Source organism: Carassius auratus, chromosome 28 (genome assembly GCF_003368295.1).
Source record: "Carassius auratus strain Wakin chromosome 28, ASM336829v1, whole genome shotgun sequence".
Taxonomy (NCBI): domain Eukaryota; kingdom Metazoa; phylum Chordata; class Actinopteri; order Cypriniformes; family Cyprinidae; genus Carassius; species Carassius auratus.
This window is the reverse complement of record NC_039270.1, coordinates 8,654,312-8,670,450: the sequence shown is the minus strand read 5'-3', so window position 1 is coordinate 8,670,450 and position 16,139 is coordinate 8,654,312. Positions and strand designations below refer to the sequence as shown.

General features: G+C 38.4%; 1 protein-coding gene across 5 annotated transcripts in view; it reads right to left on the bottom strand.

The window, feature by feature from the left end:
• The window catches only part of LOC113046694 (protein TANC2-like), a 132,182-nt gene that overhangs the window by 7,670 nt on the left and 108,373 nt on the right, over positions 1-16,139 (bottom strand). For all 5 annotated transcript variants that reach the window (XM_026207599.1, XM_026207601.1, XM_026207600.1 and 2 more), the window contains 13 exons: positions 13,834-14,065; positions 13,576-13,745; positions 13,209-13,487; positions 11,905-12,236; positions 11,632-11,740; positions 11,359-11,481; positions 10,192-10,428; positions 9,884-10,069; positions 9,620-9,713; positions 9,401-9,534; positions 9,193-9,316; positions 8,512-8,687; positions 6,870-7,002 (listed from right to left, as the gene is read on the bottom strand). In XM_026207599.1, coding sequence (XP_026063384.1) covers positions 6,870-7,002; positions 8,512-8,687; positions 9,193-9,316; positions 9,401-9,534; positions 9,620-9,713; positions 9,884-10,069; positions 10,192-10,428; positions 11,359-11,481; positions 11,632-11,740; positions 11,905-12,236; positions 13,209-13,487; positions 13,576-13,745; positions 13,834-14,065 — 2,329 coding nt within the window. The remainder of the gene's footprint in view (positions 1-6,869; positions 7,003-8,511; positions 8,688-9,192; positions 9,317-9,400; positions 9,535-9,619; positions 9,714-9,883; positions 10,070-10,191; positions 10,429-11,358; positions 11,482-11,631; positions 11,741-11,904; positions 12,237-13,208; positions 13,488-13,575; positions 13,746-13,833; positions 14,066-16,139) is intronic.

Sequence of the window (16,139 nt, the reverse complement as noted above, 5' to 3'; positions counted from 1 at the left end):
CATCTACATGTGAAGCTAATTACATGTCATCTTCATGATATATCCAAATGCATCTGCTTTTTATGATGCTAATGCACTTCTTCAAGGTATAAGCATTGGAATAAATACTGCGCTCCATTCAAATGTCAATGTGGGAAAGTCCTATTGAATGCAAGACAGACTCGAAAATTTGGTTTCAGTACATAATATATATATATAATTAAGAAAGACCTTGAGGAATGTTTCAACATCAGTAATAATACAAATGTTATTTCAGCATATTAGAATGATTTCAAAAGGATCATGTGACACTGAAGACTGGAGTAATGGTGCTGAAATTAGCTTTGGAAATACAGCACTGGAATAAATTACATTTAGAAAGAGAAAATAGTCAATTTGAATTAGTAATAATAATAATAGTAACGATATATATTAATAATAAAAATAATTACACATACACAAAAAAAAAAAACGTTCCAACTTGCTTCTCTGCTTCCATCCAAGCTGCAAATTTACGCAAAGAAATTTCACAAAAACTATTTGCGAAATAAAGCAGTATTTGCTTTCCATGTGCTGAACAAAACTGAATAAAAAAATAGGAACAGAAATTGAAGTTGTTGTCTTGAGAAAGCTGCTGCGGCTCTTTTTTTTTTTTTTTGAAATTTTTTATTTTAATGTAGCAGCATCAACAACAGATAGCAGATGCAATTACACTGTTCTCTGCCCATCCATTTTCTCTTTTTTTAACACAAATCAAAGATCAACAACAAACAAAATAAAATAAAAATTAAATAATAATATAATAACAATCATTTCTATCATTCGGGGGAGGACAGATACAAAATCAATAATCATACTCCATACTAAACAAAGTCAAGAGTTTGTTCCCAGTCCTTGGAGACCGTGGAGAGGGTCCGCTGGCCTCCAATATGGAAAAAGCACTCCACAGGTACCACACAATCATTACACACTTAGAAAAGAAGGGTACATTTTTTTTTTTTTTTTTTTTTTTTTTTTTTTTTTTATATCTCCACAAAGTCTGGCTGTAATGACTTTACATATTCAACCCACTTAGACCAGACTTTTCTAAACACATTCATCTGAAGTCGAAGGGAAAAAGTAATCTTTTCCATAACATAAATATCATTTACTATATCTATCCACTCTTGTATTGTGGGGGGTTCAGGAAGCAGCCAACGCCTTGTAAGCGCTTTTTTACCAGCAGATGTCAAAATGCCAAATAGGTATCTCTCAGAGGATCTTGTTTGAAAATCAGTTATTCCAAAAAATAATGTAGAGAACTGCAAAGGCATTGTGGTTTTAAGTATGCTTTCCATTACTTTATGAAACTCCACCCAGAAAGGTTTTATCACTGGGCACTCCCAAAATATATGCCAATGATTGGCTTCTTGAAACCCACACTGCCTCCAACATTTAGCGTCCCCTCCCACAATATGTGCTTTCTGTTTTGGTGTAATAAAAAATCTGATAAGGCATTTCCACCCAAACTCCCGCCACATGTGAGAGTTAGTACATTTCCACGGAAATTTACAGGCATCAAGCCACTCCTCATTCGATATCAAAAAATTACCTTCTTTTTCCCATTTTTCTTTAATGTATTCTGTAGAATGATTTTTTTTTTCCCTGAGAGCTTTATAAAATTTAGAAATGACACCTTTATTTGAAACACCTTGGTAAGCACCTATAAATATCTTCAGTATTGGGTCATCAAAGTCTGTCTTATTTTTAATGTTGTTTTCAAAATGATTACGTAGTTGGAGGTATCTATAAAAATCTGATTTCTCAAGACCATATTGTTTCTTCAAACTTTCAAAATTTTTCAGAACTCCCTTTTCCGTAAGAGAGTAGAATGTTGTTATTCCTTTTGAGATCCAAGATTTAAATCTATGATCCAACATATTTGGCTTAAATTCAGGGTCATAAGCACACCAGTGCATTATTTGTAATTTACAATCCAATTTATATTTTTCTTTTATTGTATTCCAGATTTTTAGTTGGGCTTTAATCCATGAGTTTTGCACCTTATCTATAAAACTTCCCAAGTTTTTATGTGCCAATATTGCTTGAGTTGGGGGGTCATTCATTATTGAAAGTTCAATATCTTTCCACCTAGCTTGATATGTTGGAGTACATATATTAATTAAATATTTAGTCTGGGCCGCATAAAAATAATCCCTGAAATTGGGTAATGCCATGCCTCCTTCCTCCGCAGGAAGCTGTAATGTTTTGAATTTAATCCTGGGTTTTTTCCCCTGCCAGATAAATCTAGAGATGGTCTTATCTAATTCAGACCAACATTTTAAGGGAATTTCTACAGGAAGTGCTTGGAATAGATATAGATACCTTGGAAGGATGTTCATCTTTATCGAGTCAATTCTATGACTTAGGCTAAGGAAAGAGATGGCATTCCATCGATGTATATCATCTTTGATTTTTATTAAAAGTGGGTCAAAATTTACTTCTACTAGTGTTGAAATTTCTTTTGTTAAATATATTCCCAAATATTTCAATGAAGTCTGATCCCAATCAAGATGGAATTTTTCTCTAATATGTTTTGGAGGTGTATAATTCAAAGTCAAAGTTTGTGTTTTTTGTATATTTAATTTGTATCCTGCATATCTACCAAATGTATCTAAAAGATTCATTAATTCGAGAAATGAGTTAGTGGGTTTACTTAAGTAAATCAGTATGTCGTCCGCATATAGTGCCAATTTGTGGTCTGCTCCATTTATACAGATGCCTTTGATGTTTTCGGTCTGCCTTATCCACTGTGCGAGAGGTTCTATATAGAGCGCAAAAAGCAGTGGTGAAATTGGGCACCCCTGTCTTGATCCACGTTCTAATATAATGGTATCTGAAAGGTACCCATTTATTTTTATTCGGGCAGATGGTTTATTATATAATGAGCGGATGCCCTTGATAAAAATTTTGTGAATACCAAATCTTTCGAGAGTCCTGTATAAAAAGGGCCAACTTACGGAATCAAACGCCTTTTCCGCATCTAGACTAATAAAGAGGGCTTCAAGTTTGTCTTGCTGAATATGACCTAATATATGCAGAGATCGTCTTATATTATCGTGAGTTTGTCTTTGTGAGATAAACCCAGTCTGATCATTATGTATTAGTTGGGGGAGAATCTTTTCTAATCTCTTGGCAAGGATGCTTGTGAATAATTTATAGTCAACGTTCAAGACCGAGATTGGTCTGTATGAACTGCATTCTAGTTTATCTTTTCCCTCTTTTGGTATAACTGAGATCACTGCCTCACTCCATGATGGGGGCATTTTGGCCTCCAATAAAGATGTATTGCAAGCCCGGAGAAGACCAGGTATTAGTTCAGAACTAAAAGTCTTGTACCACTCTGATGGAAAGCCATCAGGGCCAGGAGACTTATTCGCCTTGAGCCTGGAGATGGCATTGTTTAGTTCTATCTCACTTATCTCAGTTATTAATGTTTGATTTTGTTCCTCTGTCATAACTGGCAAATTGAGGGAGTCGAGGAATTGTCCAATCAGTTGCTCGTTCTCTAGGCGTGGTTGTGTATACAGTAACTTGTAATACTTTTTAAACGTTTTTTGTATTTCATTTTGTTTATGTTGTATGTTTTTAGAATTCAAATCCCTTATTTTATATATTGTATTATCTGTTTGTTGTTTTTGTAGCTTCCTCGCCAGAAGTTTCATTGATTTAGAGCCTGATTCATAGTATTTCTGTTTTGTAAATACCATCTTTCTTTCAGTTTCTTGAGAATACATTATATTTATTTCATTCCTAATTTTCTTTATTTTAATCATCTGGTTTGATTTTTGTTCCTTTTTGTGTTGTGTTTCAAGATCTTTTAGTTCCTTATTGAGATCTGTTAATCTTAATTGCTTTAACTTCTTTTCATAAGCACAAAAGGATATAATTCTACCCCTAATGACCGCTTTTAAGGCATCCCATACTATGGCAGAGTTAACTTCCCCGTTATCATTTTCTTCAAAAAATATTCTTATATCTTCCTTAATTTGAGTTTGGAATTGTTGGTTATTTAGAATGCTTGTATTTAACCTCCACAGTGTTCTTCCCGGGTTATCTCTAATATGCATAGTGCAAGAGAGAGGGGCGTGATCAGACAAATCAATAGATCCTATATCACAGCTTTGTATCCTATGACGATCTCTCTTTAATACAAAAAAATAGTCTATCCTTGAGTAAACGTCGTGAGGAGGTGAGTAAAACGTATAGTCACGACCCGATGGATAAAAATCTCTCCAAAGATCTAGTACACCCAGTTCCGTCATCAGGACACTAATTTTCCTATGTAATGATGTGGCATGTGAGTTTTTTGATGAATCTAATTTTGGGTTAAGACGGATGTTCCAGTCTCCACCACATATGACAATTCCTTTGGCTCCTATCATCAAGTCAAATATTTTCCTATAAAAGGCAAAGTCACTTCCAGGGGGGGCATAAATATTACATATTGTTATGATAGTGTCATCTATTTTCCCTGAAATTATTATATATCTCCCTTCCTTATCTGAGATTTCTGAGAGGTATTCAAATGGTATTTTTTGTGATATTAGAATTGCTACTCCTCTTCTATGACCTGACCTATAAGATGAGTAATACACCTTAGAGAATCCCATTCTCTTTAGTTTTTCATGTTCTACTGGAGTGAGATGTGTTTCTTGTAGGAGTACAATCTCTGCGTTCTCCCTTTTCATTTTTAACAGTATTTGACTTCTTTTACCTGGGTTCAGAATCCCATTCACATTAAATGTAGTAACTTTAAGGATGTGCTTGTTCATAATTTTTTTTTGCTGGACCTGTTGGCTTTCAATTTATACATTAACAGTACCTCTCCCAAATTACAAACATTAAACAAAAACCAAGCTGGAACAATTTTAAAGAACAAAATGCCACCAAAACAAACTTGAACAGTTGTTTCCGGTGTTGAGGCTCGTTTCAAAAGAGCCTTAAGGGGCTTCATACTATCAAAGCCTCCGTAAGGGAAAGTCCCACGTCGTGACAAAAGTGGGGCCCTACTATATGGACATACGCTAGTCCAAATAAAATTATAAATAATTTAACGTAAACAAAACATGTCTCGGATAACTCGCCAGGTTAACAAGTCCCGACTCCTTCAGTTATTCACAGATTAGAACCGTAGGGATTACACAACTAAATAAAAGTAAATGATAATCAAGATACAAAATATAACTATAAAGATCAGTTAGAGCTTATCTGCATTTCTGACTCAGGCGTAGACCTTTCGCTGGGGATCATTTCCTGAATTTCTGGAGTTTTTCTTTATATTGAGAGCGGGCAGTTTTCTTGGTCTGTGTGCAACCGTCCACTGCTCTAGATTCCTGATCCCCGCCTTGTTCGCGTCTTCTCCCCGCCATTTGCCAAGTAGATAGCAGCTCGATTTCCTTCTGATCCGTAGTAGTGGGTGACTTCACCACGGAAACCGAGAATCCTCGTGAAATCATGTCCTTCGTTGCCTCCGTAGCATCCTGGTATAGCCGAGTGCCGTCATTGTAAAATACACGCATCCTTGCCGGGTACGGTGTCTGGAACTTTATACGTTTCTCCTTTAACACTTTCTTAGCTTCGGCATACTCCCCTCGTCTTTTAAGCACTTCAGGAGGGAAATCATGGTCAACATAGAATCGTGCATCGTTGCAGAACACTTCTTTTTTCTGCCAGGCTCTCCGAAGAACCTCCTCCTTTGTCCGATAACTGCCGAATTTTACTACTATTGACCGTGGCCTTGCTTGCGAGTTATTGGGTTTCGGAGCTAATGCTCGGTGTGCTCGTTCAATCCCAAGCTCTCTGTCCGGAGGAAAGGCTAGTGCGTTTTTCAACAAGTTATCTAGAAAGCCAACCATGTCCGTACCTTCTTTTTCTTCGGGTATTCCGAAAATCCTTAAATTGTCTCTACGAGCACGACCCTCCTGATCTATCAGTCTGGCTTCCAGATTAGCTTGGCGATGTGTTAGCCGTTTGATTAGCGTTGATGTTGCTTGAAGTGCGGTCTCCGTTTCTTCAATTCTCTCCTCTGCCTCCTCCAGTCTGTCATTTGTTCTCTTTAATTCTTGTTTGATGTCGGAAAGCTGTACTTTATTGTCCCTTCTGAACTCTCGAAGTTCGTTGAGAATACATCGCAAGCTAACTTCGGAACTATCTTCGTCATCGTGCATTGATGTCGGAGAGCTACTTCTGCTATCTTGCCTTGCTTCAGGATCATTTTCTGTTACAATCGTCGTTGTCCTACTTCTAGTAGTAACCCCTTTCTCCATTGTTACATAAAATATTCGCCAATTATGACAAAAAAGTGATTTCTGGGGTTATTTTACAAAACCGTCGGGGAGCTCGAAAACTAGGCTGTCATCCTCTTGGTGGCGTAACCGGAAACCGCTGCGGCTCTTTTTTACATCTTAAATGTAATGAATGACTTGCAGATTAAAGCTTGCAGACAAAACACTCTGATGAACTTCATAGTTGCTAGCGATCAGTGACAGATGTTTTATGTCTAGGAGCATCAGTGTTCAAGAAAATGCTTTGGCTCCAAAATTTCACAATGACCAAGAGAACCATGTTTACTTTTCTTCCCTGAGCAAAATATTCAGCCAGAATAATTCAGAAATGATTCAGTAAGAGTTTCCAACTTTGGAAATGGTATTTTATCAGATGTGTTTTCTCCCAAGTAGGAAGCTGGTGATTCTGACTTTCCAGGTTGAATGGAGCGCAGTATTACAACCTCAAGTTAATTATTACACAAACATACATCTTTTTTTTTTTTTTAAGTAGCTCATTTTACCATACATACTTATAGTACAAGAACACAGTTCAGCAAAAATGATTCTGTAAAAACAGCCTACCTATCTTGGCGCCCTTCTTGAGCAGCGCCACCACCACTGATGTGTTCCTGCAGCCCACCGCACGATCCAGTGGACGCATGCCGCTGTAGTCCACATGCTCAATCATCGCACCATGATCCACCAGATACTGCACCTGCAACCACATCAACACCAGAGCTCTGCTTTATTGTCTGTATATCTGTTTAAAACCATTCGTATTTGCATGCGCGCCCCATTTTGGAGATTTAAAGTCATCATCCGAAAATCAATATTCTGTCTTTATTTATTCACCATTCATATTTTCCAAACCTGCCTGAGTTTCTTTCTTCTGTTGAACACGAAAGATAAAAAAATGTGTTATACTGATAACCAAACAGTTGACGTTAGTATTTTTTCAATAGAATGGCTCCACTGTTACCAAGATTCTTCAAAATACCTTATTTTGCGTACAACAGAAGAAAGAAATACATAAAGGTTCGGAACGATATGAGGGTGAGAAAACAATGACAGAATTTTTGGGTGAACTAACCCTTTAAGGTATTTTTTTAAGGGGACATCAGATGCTCATTTTCTACAATTTGATATGATTCTTTAGGGTCTTGTAGAAAAGTCTATAACATACTTTGGTTAAAATTTCTCAATGGTAGTGTAAAACAACACCCTTTTTACCCTGACAAAACAGCTCTCTACACAGCGTCCCATATCGGTGCATGTCTCTTAAATACTTACTAACGCCTTATTACTATCTAGCGCATTATTAGGAAAGGCGATTTTCAAAGATTCATTAAAAAAAAAAAAAAAAACTTTCACTCACTTCTTCTGCAGGTGAAGCTGGATTAGAAATGATTTGAATGAACAATAACACTTTTAGGTAGATCAGGGGTGCATTCCCTTACAAAATAAAAAAAAAACTTTAGCCACTGTATCTTCAGCGGCTCAGATGTCGAGAGTAAATGACGACTGCTATGCTTATTATTACATCCAGCAACAAAACACCTCAATTGCTATGGAAACACTGGTGGACTGATGACAGCTCACTCAGGGCGGGTCTGTGCTAAAACGCCAGTGTCAGTCAATATTTGTGGGAGGAGCCTTGGCCTGTGTGGTCTCAGCCTCAGACGTAATGCCCACTGACCGCTGGCTGAAAGTCTGATGTGTGTGTCGTGTTCTTTAACGTTAAAAAGATGCTGTGGTGCCAAAGAAAAAAGCCATCGTGATTACAACTGTGACGAGTGCTTATCAACTAAATGCTGGATTCTCAAAAGTATGTGAAATAGAGGGCGCTCTATGTCTTCAGTGTAGACTACAGGAAAATTAGCAGCATAGAGCGCCCTCACGGAATGATGGTAATGTTTTCAATTGGTTCATTTCTCTTAGTTAATTTCTCTTGGTTCATGTCAAATTAATTTTGATAAGTCGCACCTGACTATATGTCGCAGGACCAGCCAAACTATGAAAAAAAGTGTGACTTATAGTCCGAAAAATAGTGTATTATTTTTGGGGATTAAAAAAAAAGCACTGGGTGGATTTGTTTCATTGTAGAGTGGATGTGTACACACACTGCCAACACACATTTATGTTGAAGTGAATAGTGAATTTTGCATCCGATGACCCCTTTAAACAATCTAAATCCACTTTACATTAGTTTCCTAACAAAACCAACCACTTCTGAGTCGCCATAAAAAGCAGCAAGATCCAGTGGAGTGCGTCCGCTCTTGTCTGCATGGGCCGTCGCCGCACCTCTTTCAACCAGAGCACGGACCAATGGGAGGTGGCCTTTAAGACACGCCCAGCTCAGTGCGGTTAACCCCTCCTTGTCCATCAAAGACAATGAGGCTCCTGTGAAATAAGTTAGAAAGGCAGGTAAGAAAGGATTGACTGGGAGTTTCCTTTCATTTAAATGACTAATATATTCCTTTATAATGCCTGCTAGGGCTGGCCGATATATCTAACGATATGATCATGCGCATCTAGTCAGTAAATCTGGTTCCGTGATTACCACTAAATCACCATCACCTGTTTTCAAATGGAGTGCCATTTAATAGACACAGCCGTAGATCACTGACAAGCTACGCAATATCCCGTTCATTATCGCCTTCTATGAATACGCAATATGTATGCAATATTGCGTAGCTTGTCAGTTATCTACGGCTCTGTCTATTAAATGCTGCTCTATTTAAAAACAGGTGATGGCGGTTTAGTGGTAATCACGGAATTAGATTTACTGACCAGATGCGCATGATTATATCGTTAGATATATCGCCCAGCCTTATTGCCTACTGTACTATTTTTATACTTATTAAACTATAACAACAAATCTAGTGTGAGATCAGTACAGCAGTACCTTGAGCCAGCAGGAACTCGGCCGTACCCAGGTGTCCCTCAGACGCAGCCATCATTAGAGGAGTTCGTCCCTGTTTATCCGCCATGTTCACATCAGCGCCGTGATTCAGCAACAGGTCCACTATCTGCACAACCAACACCGACATCTCAGACTAATGTGACCACATGTGCAAAGTAAAAATGACTTCTGAGATGTTGGAGGCGCTCACCTGCCAGTGTCCCTGCCGCACGGCGCTGAAAAGTGGCACGATGCCCCTGCGGTTGGGCTGAGCCACAGCGGCTCCCTGCTCCAGTAAAAGACGACACACGTCCAGCTTCCCCCGCCCCGCTGCTGCTGTCAGAGCTGAGATACAGAGTGAGAGACTCTTTAGTGAGCAAACTGTGCACTCATATTTACATGGAAACAAAGAGTACAGGTTGCCTGGTACCTGTTTCACCCCACAGTGTGTCAAAGTTATTTATCTGAGCTCGTTCCTCCTCTTCCTCATCTTTCTCAGGTAGGTCAAGCAGGTAGGATACAATCTGTGAATGAATCAGAATTATAATCAAAGATTATAACCATAGGGATAAAGGCAATTTAATACAATGATTAAAAAATACAAATTTAAAGGCAAAACAATTAAACATAATACAATACAATGGCACAAATCTAGAAATAAAACAAAATAAAACAAAATAAAATAGGCTCTTACCTCTGTATAGCCCATGCTGGCGGCTGCAATGAGGGCCTGCTGTACTGCATGGCTCTTGCTGAAGGATCCAGCCTGCTGTTCGTCTGTGTCCCACTCACACTGCACCAGATACTTGACCACCTCTAGATGACCCCGCAGACCTGCGTGGACCATTGCACACTGACCGTTCTTATCTAGGTGATCCACCTGAACACAAACAGAAGGAGAGAGACACAGTGATGAAACTTTGACTGATAATTTAAAATCAACAGCCACCATCCTGCATTATTAAGGATTATGCATCTCTAGCGTAACATGGCAGAGCTGACCTTGGCTTTCTTGCCACAGAGGGTAGTGATGACAGGTAGGTGCCCCGCGGCAGCTGCGTAGCTGAGGGGAGTGAGTCCGCTCTCTGAAACGCCATCCACATCCGCCCCAAACTCCAACAGCAGAGCCACAGTCTCCAGGTAGCCCAGGTGAGCATGGACACATAGGATGGGGGCGTTATTCAACACCTCTGTACGAAAGTTCACGTTAGCTCCGCCCATGATCAGCAGCCGAGATACCTGGAGGAAGAGAGGAAGAAGGGGATATAAAGAAAGTAGATGGAATTAAGAAAAAATGTGAAAGATTTAAGAAATAAAGAAATGTCCAATCATGCTTTATATAATAGTTTACTGCACTTAAACAATTTCCTGCTGATAAATATTATAGATATATAATTTACTACAAAAAATATATATATAAAGATAAAATAACTAGAAAAAATATACTACCATTCAAAAGTTCAGGAACACTTTTTTTTTTTTTATCGATAAAATCGATTCTTTTATTCAACAAAGATGCATTAAATTGATCCAAATAAATAAATAGTGAATAAATAGTAAATAATTATTTTACTTAAGTATTAAAACGTAGTTCAAAACATTTCTATTTCAAATAAATGCAGGCAAATTCATTTTAAATTTGTAAATAATCTAAAATTTAAATAACTAAAAAAATAAAAGAAAAACAAGTTATTTTAAATTGTAAGAATATTTCACAATATAAATGTTTTTTTTAAGTTCTTTTGCCAAAATAAATGGAACATTGGTGATAATAAGATACTTTTCCCCCCCAAAAGGCTGACAAACCCAGTTTTGAAATGTCGTGTGTCTGAAGAAAGTTTTTCTAAACTGTTTTATTATTATGTAATTATGTATTTTTAATTATATTAATTATCTCAATTTTAAACTGAGAGGTTTAAGAGACTTAATTTTTTTTTTTTTTACATTTAATAAACTTAAGAGTCTTCTTTTTTATGATAATTAAAAAAAATTATTTCAAACTTTTGAATGGTAGTATTCTGTACATTAACTTCAGAAATAACATCTGAATGATTTTTCCAAGATTTTCCTTAGAAAAACTACTTTTCCAGACCTGGAAATCCCTTTAAATTAAAGTTTTTATTTTTTTTATTTTTTATGACTGTGGGAATTCAGATTTGATTTGTATACCTTGATGTTTGGAGTGTAGAGGTTTCTCAATGAAGCCAAAGCTGCAGAGAGTCCTTCTGTACTGTAGGACACCCACAGCCCCTGCAGAACTGACGAGGAAACCCCAACCTTCTTACTCAGGCCCTGCATCCAAGAGACAAAGTGCTTCACTAACAACATCAATGGAACTGTAACAGAAATCTGTTTCGAAAGCATTTATATACTGCTGTAGTCAAGTTTATGCTATCAATTTAGCAACATCAAAACATCTATAGTTGTTATAGTTAGCCTAACCTTAAAGATGTGAGCTTTGAGAATGTGGTGGCCAAGTTCGAGGGTCTGCTGTCGATTAAGTTTGCTGTCTTGACGTGAAAACCAGAAAGCAAGCAGTGTGTGGCCACTCCTAAAGAATCATGGGAAAAGAGACAAGATGGCACTATAAGAGATTTTGCTATATTTCTCAGGCATTGACATAATGTTCACATCTGATTGTACTTTAGGATATTCAATAAGAAAAAAATGCTTTTACTACAAAATGTACAGATTTTGAGCCCTCATACTTCTCACCTGGGGTCGCAGAGGAACTTGGCCTTCTCTCCATCCTCTCTCCAGATGAGCCACTCTCTGAAGGAGGGGTGGATGAACATGCGCGTCCCATCACGTCTTTTCACCAGGAAGGGCGACAGGAGTTCAGACCTCTGCTGGAAATCCTCCCAGTCCATGGCCGCTCCATGCACCATGCTGGCATTCACGGCACCGTAGGCCTGCTCATCAGTTAATGGGTGTAGAGAAGCCACGGCCACGTTAAGCAGTGGAAGAACACGCTCGAATGACGACTGAGTTGGGAAACGCATGTTTAGCTGCAACAGGTAAATCTCAGACAGATTGACCGGCACCACCTGCACACAAACATCACGCTTACAGCTTTTAAAAACAATTAATACATGCAATAAGATAAAACATGTGAATCCTTTTAGGGCCACGTTTACTAACAGCTCTTGCCAGTGCAAACCGTCTTTTGCTGTTAAAAGAGTACTGTCAGGATTTACTAAAACGCGCAGTGTAGAATTAGCGCTGAAAAGGCATGGACACAGTTATTTTTTGCATATGATATTATTGAATATGCATTTGTAGGAGTTTCCCTTTTAGACACAAAATTAATGGGAGGAGAGTTTTCAAATGAATAACACAATGCGATTTATTAACGTTTGCATGGTCAAATTGCTTGCATTTGCGCTATTACCGTATTTTCCGGACTATAAGTCGCACTTGGCTGGTGCTGCGACTTATCAAAATTAATTTGACATTAACCAAGAGAAATTAACTAAGAGACATGAACCGAGAGAAAACATTACCGTCTACAGCCGCGAGAGGGCGCTCTATGCTGTTCATTGCTCCTGTAGTCTACACAGAGCAGTATAGAGCGCCCTCTCGCGGCTGTAGATGGTAATGTTTTCTCTTGGTTCTAAATGAATGCGACTTATAGTCCAGTGCGACTTATATATGTTTTTTTACTCATCATGACGTATTTTTGAACTGATGCGACTTATAGTCCAAAAAATACGGTATTTAACACACAAAAAAAGCATTTCTTAAAGCAGGTGGTAATTTGCACTGCTCTTGGTAGATTGCGCTGGTCATTATGGAAATGATCTGGTCACATTAATGTGCGACTGTATACATACATTTTCTTTTCAAATTCTTCAAAATTTTCACATTTCTTTCAAAAACATCTAAAAGGGTTTGGTTCACTATTCATTTTTTCTTAAAATACAGAACCAAAATGAACAACAAATAATTAACATCACATGCATATATTTTTATTTTTATTTTAATTTATTGGAAGGCATTTGTGTTGATTGACCCCTGACCTTGAAGCTGGAGCTCTTGAGCACCAGGTAACCCTTCTCAATGAGGTCCAGCGTGAGCTTCAGGTAGAGATACGATCCCCGGCTCAGACTTTTCAGATGAGCGCTGAGTTTGGCGAAGGCTGCGTTGTCCAGCTTCCCGTTGAGCGCCACGTTGTTCTGGATCTCCTGGCTGCAGTGAAGCCGGTGCAGGATGTAGCCCTGCAAGTCCGAGTCAATCGCATCACTTTCCTCCAGTCGATCCAGAGAGATTCGGTGGAATGGCAACGGACGAGTAATATCCTGAGACGGAGAGAGGAAGTTAATAAAAAAAGAAGAGGATGGGAAGATGTATGGACAGATAGATAAGATGGATGGATGGTATACAGACCTGCAGTGTCGTTCTGACAGTGACCACCAGTTTAAGCCAGGGAGGGAAACGCTCGATGGTTTTGCACAGGAAGGAAACAATGGTTTCTCCGTAATCCGGTTTATGGAACTCCGCCTCATTCAACCCGTCAATCAGGATGATGAGGTTCTCCTCACATGCAATTTTTCTCTCTGTAAACATTGCACGTGTTCAGTATTACATAAATGTCAGCACATGTATGCACAGATTAAGAGTGTGCACGAGCACATGTTTGCACACCTCGATACAGAATGTCCAGAGGTTCCAGCAGGCCCCTGCGGAAAGCGCTGAAAGGGTCCTGGACGCAGGCACGCAGGCTGAGGGTGCTCTGCAGGTGCGGCTGGCGGAGCAGCAGCTCTCGGTAGGCCTGCATCTGAGGCGCCCTGCACAACAACGCTGCCACATTATGCACAAACTCAGGGACCAGGCAGGTGTACGCATTGTCAGCCTGACAGTAATGGTACGCCACCACCTACACATGAGAGAGCAGATAAAAGCTGGTAAACATTTACATTCACAGCACAGCTGGGATTGAAAAACTTGATTTTTACTTTGGCTTATTAACATTCAGTTACTGAATTACTGAATTTGATTGGTACATCAAATATTGTTGCAAGGGTGCTGCTTTTTCACTCAATGATGATTTGGAAAACAGATATATTTAAAAAACAAAACACGACTACAGTGTTGTTCAGAGACACACAATGTGGTTAATTTGTAAAGCAAGAACAGTAACTCACTATTGTGTACAGAATACAAACTGCTATTCAAAATGTTCAGTAGAAAGAGTCAGATTTTTTTCCCAAGAAATTAATACTTTTATTCAGAAAAGATGCACTGAAGTGATCAAAGGTAATTATATATATTTTGTAATAATTGAAACATTTACTTTCTATTTTACTGTATTTTTTAATTAAACTCAGTCTTGGTGAACATAAGAGGCTTCTTTCAAAAACATCTTGACACAGTAGCATAAGGTACTTAATTTTTTTTGCTTATTAAACAGTTATGTAAAAGCAAATGTAACAATCTAATCAAAACAGATTTCAACCATTTTATTATAGATTATGGTTGTTCATTATTACAGAATCATGCACTACTCATGGCATGTACAGGTGCATTTCAGTAAACTGGAATGTTGTGGGAAAGTTCATTTATTTCTATAATTCAACTCAAATTCTGTAGTTTAAGTCGTTGGTTCTTTAAATTGTGATGATTTAACTAAAACCCACCAATTCACTATCTCAACAAATTAGAATATGGTGACATGTCAATCAGCTAATCAACTCAAAACACCTGCAAAGGTTTCCTGAGCTTTCAAAATGGTCTCTCAGTTTGGTTCACTATGCTACACAATCATTGGGAAGACTGCTGATCTGACAGATGTCCAGAAGACAATCATCGACAACCTTTACAAGGAGGGTAAGCCACAAACATTCATTGCCAAAGCAGCTGACTTTTCACAGAGTGCTGTATCCAAGCATGTTAACAGAAAGTTGAGTGGAAGGAAAAAATGTGGAAGAAAAAGATGCACAACCAACCGAGAGAACCACAGCCTTATGAGGATTGTCAAGCAAAATCAATTCAAGAATTTGAGTGAACTTTACAAGGAATCGACTGAGGCTGGGGTCAAGGCATTTGTGTAGAGGAATTTGTATACAGTTGTCGTATTCCTTTTGTTAAGCCACTCCTGAGGCGTCTTACCTGGGCTTAGGAGAAAAAGAACCGGGCTGTTGCCCAGTGGTCCAAAGTCCTCTTTTCAGATGAGAGCAAGTTTTGTATTTCATTTGGAAACCAAGGTCCTAGAGTCTGGAGGAAGGGTGGAGAAGCTCATAGCCCAAATTGCTTGAAGTCCAGTGTTAAGTTTCCACAGTCTGTGATGATTTGGGGTGCAATGTCATCTGCTGTTGTTTTATCCATTATGTTTTTGAAAACCAAAATCACTGCACCCGTTTACCAATAAATTTTTGGAGCACTTCATGCTTCCTTCTGCTGACCAGCTTTTAGAAGATGCTGATTTCATTTTCCAGCAGGATTTGGCTCCTGCCCACACTGCTAAAAGCACCAAAAGTTGGTTAAAGGACCATGGTGTTGGTGTGCTTGACTGGCCAGTAAACTCACCAGACCTGAACCCCAGAGAGAATCTATGGGTTATTGTCAAGAGGAAGATGAGAAACAAGAGACCAAACAATGCGGATGAGCTGAAGGCCACTGTCAAAGAAACTTGGGCTTCAGACGACCTCAGCAGTGGCACAAACTGATCACATCCATGCCACGCCAAATTGAACTTACTTTCCAGAAGGCCAACAATTCACTAAAAATGTTTTTTTTATTGGTCTTATGAAGTATTCTAATTTGTTGAGAGAGTGAATTGGTAGGTTTTTGTTAAATGTGAGCTGAAATCATCACAATTAAAAGAACCAAAGACTTACTACTTCAGACTACTTCAGTCTGTGTGCATTGAATTTATTTCATACACAAGTTTCACAATTTGAGTTGAATTACTGAAATAAATGAACTTTTCCACGACATTCAAATTTATTGAG